Raw genomic sequence first — 12,923 nt, 5'->3', positions numbered from 1 at the left:
TGATAGCTTCAAAGGCCTGGGTGCCTTCCACCCTCCCCACCAGCCCCTCCAACAGGCGCAGATGGTGCGGTGCCCCCGTACCTCAGTTTCCTCTGAAGCCCCTCTCCCAGCACAGACAGCAGAGAGGAGCAAAGGGCTGAGTCCCAGGGACAGGACCCTGGCCATAGCAGGGGTGGCCTTGAAGCCAGAGCCCCTGAGCAGGAATGAGGGGTGTTGGCATGCATTGGGTCCTGTCCGCCACTCCAGGCAGGGGGAGGTGGAGGCGGACTTCTAATCAGAGCCCCCTCCCCCCCCCGCCCCACTGATAACTGGCCAATCCTCCAGAAGCTGGGCCAGCTGCCGGCCAGTGCTGCTGAGGACAGGGGATCGTCTGAAAGCCCCCTCCTTCCAAGGACAGATAGAGGTCATCCCTGGGCCGCCAGGATAGATCCCGCCCCTACCCAGGGGGCTGGCCCCACCCTTCCTTGTGGCCCAGCGACCCAGAGCCTGCACTGCCTGCCTGTTTCTGGAACCCACTGAGGCCCAGACAGGAACCAGAGCAGATGGGGGAGAGTTGATGAACCCTTCCAAGAGATTGCGGGGGGACCCCAGATGGTGCCTCTCTACCCAGCTAGCGTGAGGGTTCACCTGTTCAGTACCACCTAGGCACTGGTTGGGGGTATCCTGTCCCCCCCCCCCCAGCTCCCAAGTTTGCTCTGTCCCCAGAGAGGTCTCAGGTGTCCTCTGAGGGAGCAACAGACGTGTGCCCTGTGTTAGAGAGCAGGTCAAAGACCAGGCCTTGAATGGGCCCCAGAGGGACAGATCTGTATGGCTGTCATCTCACCACTGGGACCCACAGGACAGGGAAGGGGAAGGGGAGGTTTTCATCCTCCCTTCCTGCCCCTAAGGTCCTTGCAAAGATCGCGTGGGATGACCATGCCGCTTTCTCCGCGCTCCCGTTCAGGAGTGTAGACCGGGAGTCTACCCTGAGTGCATCTTGCTGCAGCACCTCCCGGCCTCCCTGGGGAGCACGGAGCTCTCCCAGCACACCGCCACCTCCGAGAGCTGGAGAGGGACAGCTCTAGCCACCCGCTCCTGCTGAGGTGCTTCCTACCTCCCTCAGCCCTGGGACCCTGGCCCCATCTCAGGGCCTCTAGAAGGCAGGCAGGCAGGCCAGGCAGGTGTCCCAGCTCACTGCCGGCCAGCACCGCCGTGGCCTGAGGGCAGAGGGTCAGACTTGACCCAGGTGCCTCAGGGCTCCCAGACCTGTTCAGCCCTGGCCTCTCTGCCCTCTGCCCGTAACCTGCCAGCTCCCCTAGGGACTCCGTGCCAAACGTCCTTAAAATTGGATTTCTCACCAGGCCCTCTCCTGGGGTGTCCCTTTCGGGGGGATCTGGGTCCAGACCGAGTGACAGGGTGGGAGAGGGCATGTACCCCCCTGAGAGTGTGGGGCCAGGCCAGCCCAAGCTTGGCGCCCAGGCCCCGCCTTCTCGCTGAGGCCTGTGCCCACCGAGCCCGGCGGCCGCCAGCGCCTGGGTGCCGGTGCCTGCCCCTCGCCCTCCCCTAGCTTTTCTTGGCCTCCTGCTCCCTGCGCCGGAGTTTCTCGCGCTGCCGTGCGGCCTTCTCCTGGGCCTTGCGCTCCTTCTCAGCGGCCGCTGCCAGCTCCTTCACCTTCCGCTTCACTAGCGCCCGGTCATGCGAGTTGCTGAGCCCCAGGCTCTGGGGGAGGAATTCAAGGGTGAGGGAACGAGCCCCAGAACCGCCCGGAGCCCTGGCCAACCTGAGCCCCAGGTTCTCTGTGCCCCAGACGTAAGCTCTCTTCCACCCCCCAGACTTGCCTGTGGACCAGACCCCGCGGGGCAAGAATTCGGAAGGGGAGCCTTCGGAAAAGATGCCAGTGGAGGATCTTTCCAGACCCTTAGTCCCTGCCCCCACCCCTGGCAATCCTCAGCCCCCGTTCCGCCACTCTGGATTTCAGCCGTGGCACGACCCCAGCACCCCCGGGGCCCACAGAGAGCAGGTGATGTGCCCAAGGTCACACAGCTAGTAAGTAGCCGAGGCCCCTCCCCACTCAGACTCCCTGGGGACTCTCCTCACCACCCCTTCCCCAAGCAGTGTAACAGAGGGTGGGGAACAGGCCAGAAACCTCCCAGCACAAAGATCCGAGGTGCGCCCCCTGACCTCCCCTGATACCAGCACCCTCCAAGACTGAGAATCAGTCAAGGTGATCAGGGAGAGGCCTGGTTTCTTAGGACACCAGGAGACTCGGAATCAAGAGTCAGGTGATACGACAGTCGTGGAGGTCAAGGTCAACCTGGAGACTGGGGCTGGAGCTTGAAGGTCAAACTGAAGACCTGGGCTTGAGTTTCGAGGCAGACTGGGGACCCATGCTAGAGTCCAGAGATCAGGCCATGGACCTTGCCCAGAGGTCAGAGGTCAGGGAATGGCCTCGAAGGAAGTGAAAGGAAAGGTCAGGGTGAGGGGATCCCGATCCCGGAAGGTTGCCTCGGGCTCCAGCTGGATCACGGCTCTTCTCCTCTGACCCACCTTCAGTTTGCTTCCATCCAGCTGCAGGAGCTGGGGCCCATCCACCTGCCGCGCGGCGAACTCAGCGGCATACTGCTCCAGGTTGAGGCTGTGCAGCCACTGGCCCACCTGCTGACTGGTCCAGTGGTGGACAGTGGGGAGAGGTTCGTCCAGGAACTGGGGTGGAGACCAAGGACAGTGAGGAGGGGTGACCTGGCCTGTGGCCCGAACACCCGACGCTCCGAGGTCAGGGCTTACTCACCTCATCCGAAGATTGGGACAGCGTGTGGTAGGGGTAGGAACACTTGGTCTCCTGCCGGGGACCACTGGGGATCTTGGGGCTGCTGCTGGGCGGTGTGGAGTCATCACTCAGGGTGGATTCCTAGACAGGGGGGGTGCGTGCTGAAGACAGCTCACCCGCAAGCCCAAGGGAGCCCCCCCCCCTGCCCCGCGCTCCCAACCCCCTGCCCCCTGTCTGCATGGAGCTGAATCTGGGGACGGGGCACCAGTGCCTCCTATGCATGAACCAGGAGCTGGGCAGGCACATATGACACGGTGACTCACAGGAGGCATCAGGACGTAAGGCTTCTGGGAGCACGTGGGGCTAGAACTGAGGCAGGATAGTTAGCAGGAATGGAGGAGGTGTCACTTCTTACAGGCAGCCAACCAGGATTCCCCCAGGCTAGGTCAGGGGTCCCCCTTTGTGCCTCCCCACCCCAGCCTCCAGCACCCTGGCTGCTAAGTGCCTGAGTAGAGACCATAAGCTCTCTGAGGCCCTGGGCTGTCTGTTCACTATGTTTATCCCAGGGCTCAGCACAAGGGAAGGAAGAGATGGAAGGAGTCCGTGGAGGGAAAGAGGCAACAAGGAAGCGCCAGGTCAGAAGGAACTCTTTCTCCCCCGAATTCCCAGCTTTCTGATCTCCTCTGCCCCGGGAGCACATAAGGCACAGCCACGGAACAGGCTTGGAGCCTGGCAAGCAACCCACGCGGTAAGTCCTTCTCTCTTCGTCTTATTCTTTCATCTATTCGACTGGGGTAGCATGCCTGCACTTTGGGACAGCAAAGCAAAAGCATGCACTTGGAGCCTTGCAAACCGTGGAGGGCGGCACGAGCATGAGCATAAGCAGAGACTGTTGCTTCTGTCCCCCGGTGTCACTTCTCCCAGAGGGCGGCGAGCTTCCTAAGCACTGGCTAGTCTGGGTCCCACTCATCTCTGTCGCCTCCAGGCCTCACCCCACCACACGGGTAGCCCGGCTCCTAAGACAGGACGTGGGGCTAGAGCCGAGCCAGGCAGGAGACTTAGCCCGAGGGGAGGAGGCCTCAGGCTGGGGGTGGGAAGGGGGGGATACACCAGGGGAAGCCCAGTGTTCACTGACGCGCGTTGAATTCAGTAAATGAAACGACGAAGGAACGGCTCAGAGCGTGAGTGAGCGAACAAGTGAATGAATGAACTCAGAGAACAAGAACGGACAAACTAATGAGTCACCGGATGGCTCCGTGGGTAGACAAATGGACTCGAGGAAGGCCTGGATCCCAGCCCGAGCCAGGGTGAAGCGTGCCCTCGTGTCACCTGAGTCTGGGGCCGGCACGAGGGCAGGAAGGCCACGGGCTCACCTGAGAAGCCGACTTCTTCGGGCTGAAGCCCTCGTGTTTAGGGGAGCAGGCGGGGGAGGTGGTGTTGCCAGAGGACGCCGAGCCCTTGCCGCTGTCTGTGAACCAGGAAAAGGGCAGGAACGGGGAGCCCCCTGACCTGCCGGACCCCTCCACTGACTCCCTGCGGAGAGAGCACCCTGCATGGGTGGGGGCACCGAGCCGAGGGCCGGGCCCACAGGGAACGACGGGCGGAAACCGTGGCCGAGGGGCTGTGGGCACCACTCACCTGCTGCCCATGGACAAGCGGTTGCTGCTCTTGTCCTTCCGGCTCTTGCTAGTGGATGCTCTGCGTAAGGTGACCCTGTGGGGAGGGCAGGCGGGGAGTGGGGCAGGGCAGCCCGCCGTGCTACCCTGTACCCCACAGCCCCAAGCCTTTGCTGCTGGCCCGTTCTCCACTCACCCCAGGTCCAAGAACTTGCGGCGAGTCTTCTTATCCAGGCCGATGGTGGGGCTGGCAGGCTCAGGGGGGCTGGCGTCCCGGCTGTCATCTTTTGGAGAGGAGAGGGAAGGACATTGCCTGTGGGGTGGCTTACCCGCCTCCTTGAGCTGCCAGGGTGAGGTGATGGAAACCCTTCTGACTTAGGATCAGGTAACTTGGCTCCGGTGCCCTTCGCTAGCTGTGCGACTGAGGACAAATCGCCCTACCTCGCTGAGCTGCCTCTATCTCAGACAGGGGGATGATCACACCTGATCTACAATAACACCTATGTCACGGGACCCGTGATGACACCTGCCTGTTTCAAGGAATATGTGCAAAAAGCCTTATGCAACCCACGAACGCGTAGGGGCCGCTGCAGGTCAGGGTTCAGTTTATCCTGACCAACTTCTAACCAGCCTTCCGATCTTGGCTCCCATGTCACGCCCTCAGAGAAGCCTTACAGGATGCTCCCCGCTGGATCCTTTCGCCCTGCTCGGTGTCGCCCCCGCCACCGCGCACGTTTCTCCCATAGCGCTGATTACAGCTTGTAACCCGCACGTTTAGTTGAGAGATGATTTGATCGCTTCCCCCTTAACCTATAAGGAATTATTAGATGGCCTCTCCCCCAAACTGCAAGCCTCGCGAGGGAAAAGGCTGCATCTGTTTCCCCACCTGTGTGTCCCCAGTGCGCAACAGAGTCTGGTACACAGGAAGCGAATGCGTGAGCCGTAATGTGTCCTCCCCCCCTCCCCCCTCCCTCCTCCCCCCTCGCCAAGGTGCTCGGCCCTGCTTGGTCCGCCCGCTGCAGTCCCGGCGCCCGCCAGCAGGGGGCGCCGCCACCGGCCACCGCTCACCTTCGCTGTGCGGCTCCGCGCGCGGGTGGCGGCGCACGAAGCTGGGCGAGCTGTCCGAGGAGGGCGCGGAGCGCGGCGGCGAGCAGGAGGCGGCGGCCAGGCCCTCGTGCGAGGTGGCGTTGTGCAGGGGCCGGTAGCGTGTGAGCGGCGAGGGCGGCGGCTCGTCTTCGTCCAGGCTGCGCCGCAACCCCGGAGGCTCCAGGCAGAAAGAGCCCCCCGCCGGGGACCCCGGGCCCGAGTGCAGAGGCGAGCGCAGCCGGTGCAGGGGGCTCCCGCAGCCGTCCGTCACCTGGGGGAGGGGGCAGCCGCTCACTGCCAACCCTCCCCGCCTCTTCCCCGAGGGGCTGGGAATTGGTTTCACCCCGCAAACTGCGAGGGGGCCCCCTGAAGGGGCTGGCTGGGCCGTGAGATGTGGGAGATGGGCGGGGGAGGGGGCTTCGGTCATGCAGGCTGGGGTTGAATCCCGCCCTCCTCACTTCCTAACTGCGTGCATTTGTTACTGAACCTCTCAGAGCCTCAGTTCCCTCACACGCGTGGTGGGAATGATCACACCTTGCGTAAAATTTGACGTGAGCCAGATGTGAATGTTGGTGCTACTACGTCAGAAGTCTGGGAGTGGGGTTTCCCTGGAAAGGGGTTTGGAGGGATGGGGGGGAGCGGGGCGGGCCAGAGGGGGGTGGGTAGGGTACGTGTGATTGGGCGGGCTGCCCCGACCTTGCCTCCGGGCCCATCGGAGCCTTCGCCATCCTCTGCAGAGCTGGCACTGTCCCGAAGCCTGGAGCGGGAAGGTCGGTGTCTCCGGCCCTTGGCCAGTAGCTGGGCTCGGGCCTTATGTAAACTGCTGTCCAGTCTGACGGTCTCTGGCACAGCCAAGTCCAGGTCTGTGAACCAGGGGGGGGGGGGGGGGGACACAGACCAGACACGTGAGGACAGCAAGCCCAGAGGCCCACCCACCTCAGGCAGCCGCCTGCACTCACACCCCAGACATTCAACCACTGTTTGTGAGTGCCGGGCCCCGGGAGTACGAATGAGACGGAGAACAGGGTCCCAGACGGTCGCCGGGCAAGCCAGACGCGTCAGCACCTGAATGCGGCCGTGTGGGGCAAACGCTCACGGACACCGAGGAGGACAGGAGCGTCCTGTCTGGATGGGTCAGGGGAGGAAGCACCAAAGTGGTCTAAGGTCTGGGTGGGAGTTTACAAGAGAGGAGGTTTGGCAACCTGCTCTCCGCATGGCGGGAGCACCTCCGGGGCACTTGCGGGGTTGCTCTGTGGAGAGGAGGGCTGGGGATGAGGCCGGACAGATCACGGTAATAACAGCTCCCCTTTAAGAAGCTCCAACGACGTGCCAGAAGGTTCACACCTCGCCCCGTCCGCTCAAAACACCCCAGTGAGCGAGGGACAACTATTACGTCGTACAGCCTTGCAAACTGAGGCTCAGGGAGGTCAAGTTCTTGAGGGCAGCCACCAGCTGGCAGTGGTCCGGGATCCGAGCCTGACTCATCTGGCTCCAGAGACGGGCTCGCTGGGCCACGCCTGGGGTTGGCGCTCAGACACAGCACTGCCGAGAAGGCTCGCAGCTGAGCCGGGACATAGCAGGGGCGTCAGGGGGAAACCCAGGCCCCGGGAGGCCTGTCTCCACCATCCTGGGGGCGGCGGTGCCGGGCTGGGTCCCGGATGAAGACGTGGAGGAAGACGAGGCAAACCCAGCGGATCATGCAAAATCCCAACTGCTCCTCGTTTTCCTTCTCATCTGTTCCACCTGGGAACGAAGCCCCCGCTCCGCAGCATCTCCAGGCTCGGCACTGGGGTCTCCGGGCAGAAGATGTCCTTCCCAGACCTCAGGATGGGTTAAGACCTTTTCTTCCCCCCCCCCCCCCCCCCCACGATCTCAGGGTCCCCCATCCCATCACTCATGCCTGCCCTGCCTTCCCTGCTCCTCTTTGTCCTGTCTGCAGACACCCCCTAAGCCACCCCAGTTGCTGGCCTGACTTAACTACCACCCTCTGGTTCACCCCCGAAGCCCAGGGCGCCTCGGCACCGGCCAGGGGACTTGCCACGTCAAAGGCACCCAGGCTCCTCAAGGAATCCACCCAAATGAACCCACCGCCTTGCCTCACACCGGCTTCCCCTTTGCTCCTCGGCTCAGCAGAAGGCCCCGTCATCCACCCAGCCCCCCAACTCAGCCCCAAGCTACCCTTTGCCCTCGGCTGTTAGCTCCACTTTTGACATACCTCTAGACGCACTGAAATATTTATGGTGAAACGATGCAATGTTTTGGATTAGGTTCAAAATAATCCAGGGGAATAAGAGTGGAGCCTGGCATACACACGGAGAGAAAGGGGAGGGACAGCAGAGGAAGAAGGGGGAAGAGGTGAGGCAGGGAGAGGATGGGAAGGCAGGGAGGAGAGGGGGACACACAGCCTCCCTGGTCTAGGTCACTATCACCTCCTGCCTCAATTATCGCAAAAGCCTCCAAGCTGATCTTCCCTTGTCCTCCCTTTCCCATTTACGGTCTATTTTCAACACAGCCGTGGCCAGAGTGATCCTGATAGAACATGTCAGCCCTTGTCACTGCTCTGCTCAGAACCCTCTGGGGACTTCCACCTCGCACAGAGTAAGCGCCAAGTCGTCCCAGTGGCTTTTCCAGACTCAGTCCGTGCTCCCCTTACCTCTCTGAGCTTCTCCTTCTCCCCCTCGTGCTCCCTCCACTCCTGGCCATCCCAGCCTCCTGGCTCTTCCTCACACAAGCCTCGCCTGCACCTCAGGGCCTTTGCACTTCCTCTTTCCCTTTCCTGCAAGGCTCTTGCCACGGGTTTCTGTGTGGTTCTCTCCTTCACCTCCTTCATGTCTTTGCTTTAAATGCTTTCTGTCACCGAGGACTTGACTGACCACTCAACCTATAATTCCCCCCCCCCGCCCCAGAACCCCAATCTCTGTTTTTCCCTATATCATGTATCATTCTCTGGCATGCTGTGTATTTTGCTTAGTTTATGGTCTCTCCAGTCATTAGAATGCCAGCTCCATGAGGGCTGACGTTCCTCTTTTTTTCACTGCTCTAACTCAGGATGGATGCTGGCACATAGTAGGGTCTTGGTAAATATCATTCTAATGGAAAAGCTGTGGTTCTGTCCATCTGCCTTCACACCTCTGCAACCCGGTCTCTTCTCTCCCTTGGGACTGAACCACCTGAGCTCAGGCCTTCAGCAGCCACTTCCCCGAAGACCCAGCCAGCTGAGCACGGCCTCAGCGTCCTTCCATCCTGAGCTCCCTGCCAACGGTCCGCCTCCCTCCCCACTTGTCACGAGCCAGAAGAAACTTTCTAAAGCGCATTTCTGACTGTGTCCCATAATTGCTTGCTTTTGAAACCCAGGGCGGGGCGGGGGAGGGGGGAGGGTTCCAAAGCCAACAACATAAAGCCCATGCCCCTCAGCCCTCCAGGCAAGGCCGGAGGGGTCCCAGCTCCCCCTTTCTGTGTTTCCCACATTTCCTCTGCACGGCGGGCTCTTATAGGGACCATGGTTAAGAGCCGGCTGGCCGGGGCTGAATCCAATTGTGCCATTTGCTGGCTGGGTGACTCTGGACAAGTCACTTACATTTAGATATTGGCTTCCGCGTCAGCAAGACGGGGTCATGGCAGGAGTATGTTCCTCGCGGGGTTGTGTGAGCGTTAAATCAGATCACTATATAAAGCTGTGCCAGAATGCCCGTGGCTAAGGGCTCAGAGAGCACGAGCTGTGGGTGGCCTTGGCGGGAGCGGTACTAACCTGCCGGCCGCACCTGGGTCCCTGTCTCCACCTGCCTCTGCCTGGGCCGCTCCTGCAGCCCTCCTCTGCCCCACCCCTCCTTTGTCCGGCTGTCAACTCAAATCCATCGTCCTGCCGGCCCCGCAGGACCGCTGCCCCTCTGCAGGCCTGGCCCTACAGTCTGGTCGGAAGTGACCGTCCCGTGCCAGTCCGCGCGCGGCAGAGGGTCGAGCCCTGCGCCGTCCGCCGTGTTCCGTGAGAGCTGGCGCGGGGCCCGGCAGAGGGGAGGTGGTCAGTCGGTGTTTGCTGTATTCAAGCTAAGTCACCCTTTGGGGACCAGCGCAGAGCCGGGCAGAGACGGGCTCAAGACACGCGAAGGTGGTGACGTGCACGCTCCACACTTAAGTCCTCTGCGGAGCGCTCTGCCCCATGACACGTTTCTTGTCTCGTCTCGTCGTGTGGGTGCTTCCGTGTGGGTCCCCCGCTTGCCCCTGCACTAGAACGCAAGCTCCTCGAGGGCAGTGACCTTGTCTGGCTTGTTCGGTGCTGTCTCCCTGCGGCCTGGAACAGAGCCTGGCACATGATAGGGGCCCAGTGGTATTTGCGGAAGGGACGAAGGCAGGGGCTGGGGGCTATAGGTTAGGTAGCCGGGCTGAGGTCTGGGAGACAGTGAAGAGCTAAGGTGGTAGAGGGAACAGGGAAGAACTTTCCAAGGAGAAGGGATGGTGTGGGCCAGTGGAGGCCGCAAGGAGAGGGGACCGGCCCGGACACCGGGGAGGGTGGACCCACGGGGACGGTCACAGTTGTCCAGACGCAGTGGCGGAGGCTTGGCGAGGGGAGAGGTCCTGCCAGAGGACTGCTATTTGGGACCCCAGCCTTGACGCTGCGCCCCTAGTTCCTTAGCTGCCCCTGCTTCGCTTCTGGGGTTTTCCAGAGGGAGCCCTCTGCCCCCTGATCCCTGACACAGACTCTCCAAGGGTTATCTGCAAGCAGCAAGGACTGAACCACAGAATAAGACCGGCTACCACTCACGGGGCTCTCGCTGTGCCAGGCACCGGTTCTAAGTGCTTTCCGATCACTAGCTCATTTAAACTCCCCACAACCCTAGGAGGAAGAGACTCCGGGAATCCCCAGGGCAGCCTTAATTTGCCTGAAGGCCCACGGCTGCCGAAGAGAGGGGCCAAGGTTACAGGCAGTCTGGCTCCGGAGGCTCAGTGTGTAAGTACTCAGCCCGCTGTACCTCCCCTGAGGCGGAGATGGGAGCACCTTGTGAGTCCAACCTCTCATTTTATAGGTGGGGAAACTGAGGCTCAGACAGGCAAGGTTTGGCCAAAGGTGCAGGGGGAGTTCAGGACAGCATCCAGGCCTCCTGGCTCCCAGACTAGTGCTCTCGCTGTTCTGGGACGCCTGGACAGCTGGTGCCCAGCTGCCCTGGCCCAGGGAGAAGGGCCCTTTGCTCCTGACTCTGGGCCACATCAGGACTGCAGGCAGCTTACCTAGGAGGGTCGGAGGGTCGAGGGAGCAAAGGAACTTCTAGGGGGGCTTAAGTGTTTTTGAGACAAGGTGGGGCCTGTCTCTCCTCTGGTCCCTGTTCTACCTGGCTCCCTGGCTTCCCTCCATCTCTGTGTCTGTCTCTCTGTCTCTCTCTTTCTCTCCCCAGCAGGGAGTTAGCCCAGCCCTGGGCACTGGGGAGTCATGAATATTTAATTGCCTTTCGAATCAGGAAGCAGGCAAGGCAGCCAGCTACCTCAGCAGGTCTGGGAGCAGGAAAACAGGCAGAGTTGGGGTTAGGGGGTGTTGGGAGGCCCAGAAGCCGAGGTAAGGGGGCGCTCACTTCTGTCAGGCCAGGCCTGGGTGCAGATGGTGAGACCCAAGAGTCTGAGGCCCAGAGGCAGCTGGAGGCTGGAGGAGTCCAGGAGGCAAACCCTTCATTCCACGGGCCCCAGGGAGGCCAGGAAAGCAGTTTCCCAGGAACCAGGAGGCAGGAGTTCCTGGCATTGCCAGGGCATGTGGCCACACAGGGGAGAACCGGGTGAGCAGGAGAGGGCGGGGAGAGGAGGGGAGGGCAGGTAGAGATGAGAAGGCAGGGGAGGAGAAGCTGGGAGCCCCTTGAGGCTTGTGCACACAAATGTGAGTGTCCTGGGCTCCACACCTGCCATCGGCTTCAGGCAACCGCTTCTGTCTCCACCTCTCCCTCCATGTTCCTTCACCTTCCCTGCTCCCTGACTCCTCCACCAAATCCAGCTAGGAAACAGCCTTTCCACCCCAGTGCATGCTGGGGACTCGGCCCTGTCAGGGTGGTCTCTCCCCATATCACACAATAGAAAGACTGCAGGGGGTAAATGATGGAAGGAGCAGGTGCGCGCATGCACCCCAGTGTGTAAAGAGGGGGCCAGCCTGGGGGTACAGAGGCTCTATGTCCTATGCATTTGATTTCCACGCACATCCTGCAGGCTAAGGTCCCTCACTATGCGATGTGGAGGTAACGTGTATCACCTGTGCTGGGGACACGGGGACACGGCCCGGTGACTGAGAGCAGGGAGTCAGGCGGTCTGGAGTTCTAGTCTCAGCTCTGCCACTAACCTGCCATGTGATCTTTAAAGCAAGTCACTGCAGCACTCTGTGCTCTCGGCACCTTGTCTGGACAAAGGGCACACCTCTTAGCATGACTGTGGGGAGTAAATGATATAGCGCATGGGAGACTGGGGTGTTAGCCTAGTACCTGGCATGAGACAGTACTTGACAAATGAAGACCCTTATTGTTGTTGTACTTGGCATAGATAGTAATGACAAAGACCCAGGTTGAAAGGCCACAAAGCGCACGCGCGCTCACACACACACACACACACACACACACACACACACTGACACACACTGAAGTCCCAGAGGGAATCCCCCCAATGCTGATGGCCTTGGATAGAGTTAGAGCAAACAGAACTTACCAAAAACCTCGTCTGCAGGTTCTCGTAGCTTTGAAGAAGCCATGACTCAAGGAAGCTGGGGAGGATCGGGTGGGAGAGAGAGAGAGAGAGGAAAAAAAAAATGACTATGGATAAGAGGTTCAGGTTGGTGGAGACCAGGGAGCTGCCACTGGCTACCTGCTCCTGGTCTTATGGCCCCTCACCTTCCCTTAGAACCTTCCTCCAGCTCCTTGGAAAAGAAGTCGCCTGAACCATACTCTGGACTGTGAGAGCTAGGGCAGGAGGCAGAAATAGAAGAGTGGACAGGGGCAGGAGCAAATCCGGGGTGTAGACACAGGCTGAGTCCTATGGTTTGTGGCCACGCTGATTTGCTGTGTGCCTTCACATAGCTCACTGAACTGCCCCCCTTCACTGTGCTGGGCCTTTCTATCATCACCATTCCCTAAAAACTTTTGATCGTCATAAATTGTCCAACATCAAATCTGGGAGAAATCTTGGGGATTATTAAACCTAATCCTCTCGTTTTACAAATAAAGAAACAGAGGGGAGAGTGACTGTTAAGGTCACTGTTAATTTAAGGTCACATGGCAAGCCAATGGCAAAATCAGGAGCAGAACCCAGGTTCTTCCATCCATCCATCCATCCATCCATCCACCTGCCCACCTACATAGCCATCTATCTACTTGCCCATCCATCCAACCGTTCACTCACCTATCCACTATCCAACCATTCATTCATCCATCCACCAACCAACCATTCACTCACCCATCCATCCATCTATCCATCCATCCATTCATTCATTTGCCCATCCACCATCCATCCATTCA

At 60.4% G+C, this 12,923-nt stretch overlaps 1 protein-coding gene across 1 annotated transcript; it reads right to left on the bottom strand.

Moving 5' to 3' along the window:
• Positions 1 to 551: 551 nt before the first annotated feature.
• SAMD14 (sterile alpha motif domain containing 14) lies at positions 552 to 12,160 on the bottom strand. Its single transcript, XM_049638149.1, has 9 exons — positions 12,118 to 12,160; positions 6,145 to 6,311; positions 5,431 to 5,719; positions 4,559 to 4,646; positions 4,385 to 4,459; positions 4,120 to 4,279; positions 2,768 to 2,887; positions 2,527 to 2,682; positions 552 to 1,698 (listed from the first exon to the last, which is right to left on the bottom strand). Exons 1-9 carry the CDS (start codon positions 12,158 to 12,160, stop codon positions 1,543 to 1,545), a joined length of 1,254 nt encoding a protein of 417 aa, XP_049494106.1. The 3' UTR covers positions 552 to 1,542.
• Between the last annotated feature and the right edge of the window lie 763 nt (positions 12,161 to 12,923).

The sequence above is a fragment of the Panthera uncia genome, chromosome E1 (assembly GCF_023721935.1).
Source record: "Panthera uncia isolate 11264 chromosome E1, Puncia_PCG_1.0, whole genome shotgun sequence".
Taxonomy (NCBI): Eukaryota; Metazoa; Chordata; class Mammalia; order Carnivora; family Felidae; genus Panthera; species Panthera uncia.
The sequence above is the reverse complement of the archived record's forward strand: the minus strand, read 5'-3'. Positions and strand labels throughout refer to the sequence as shown.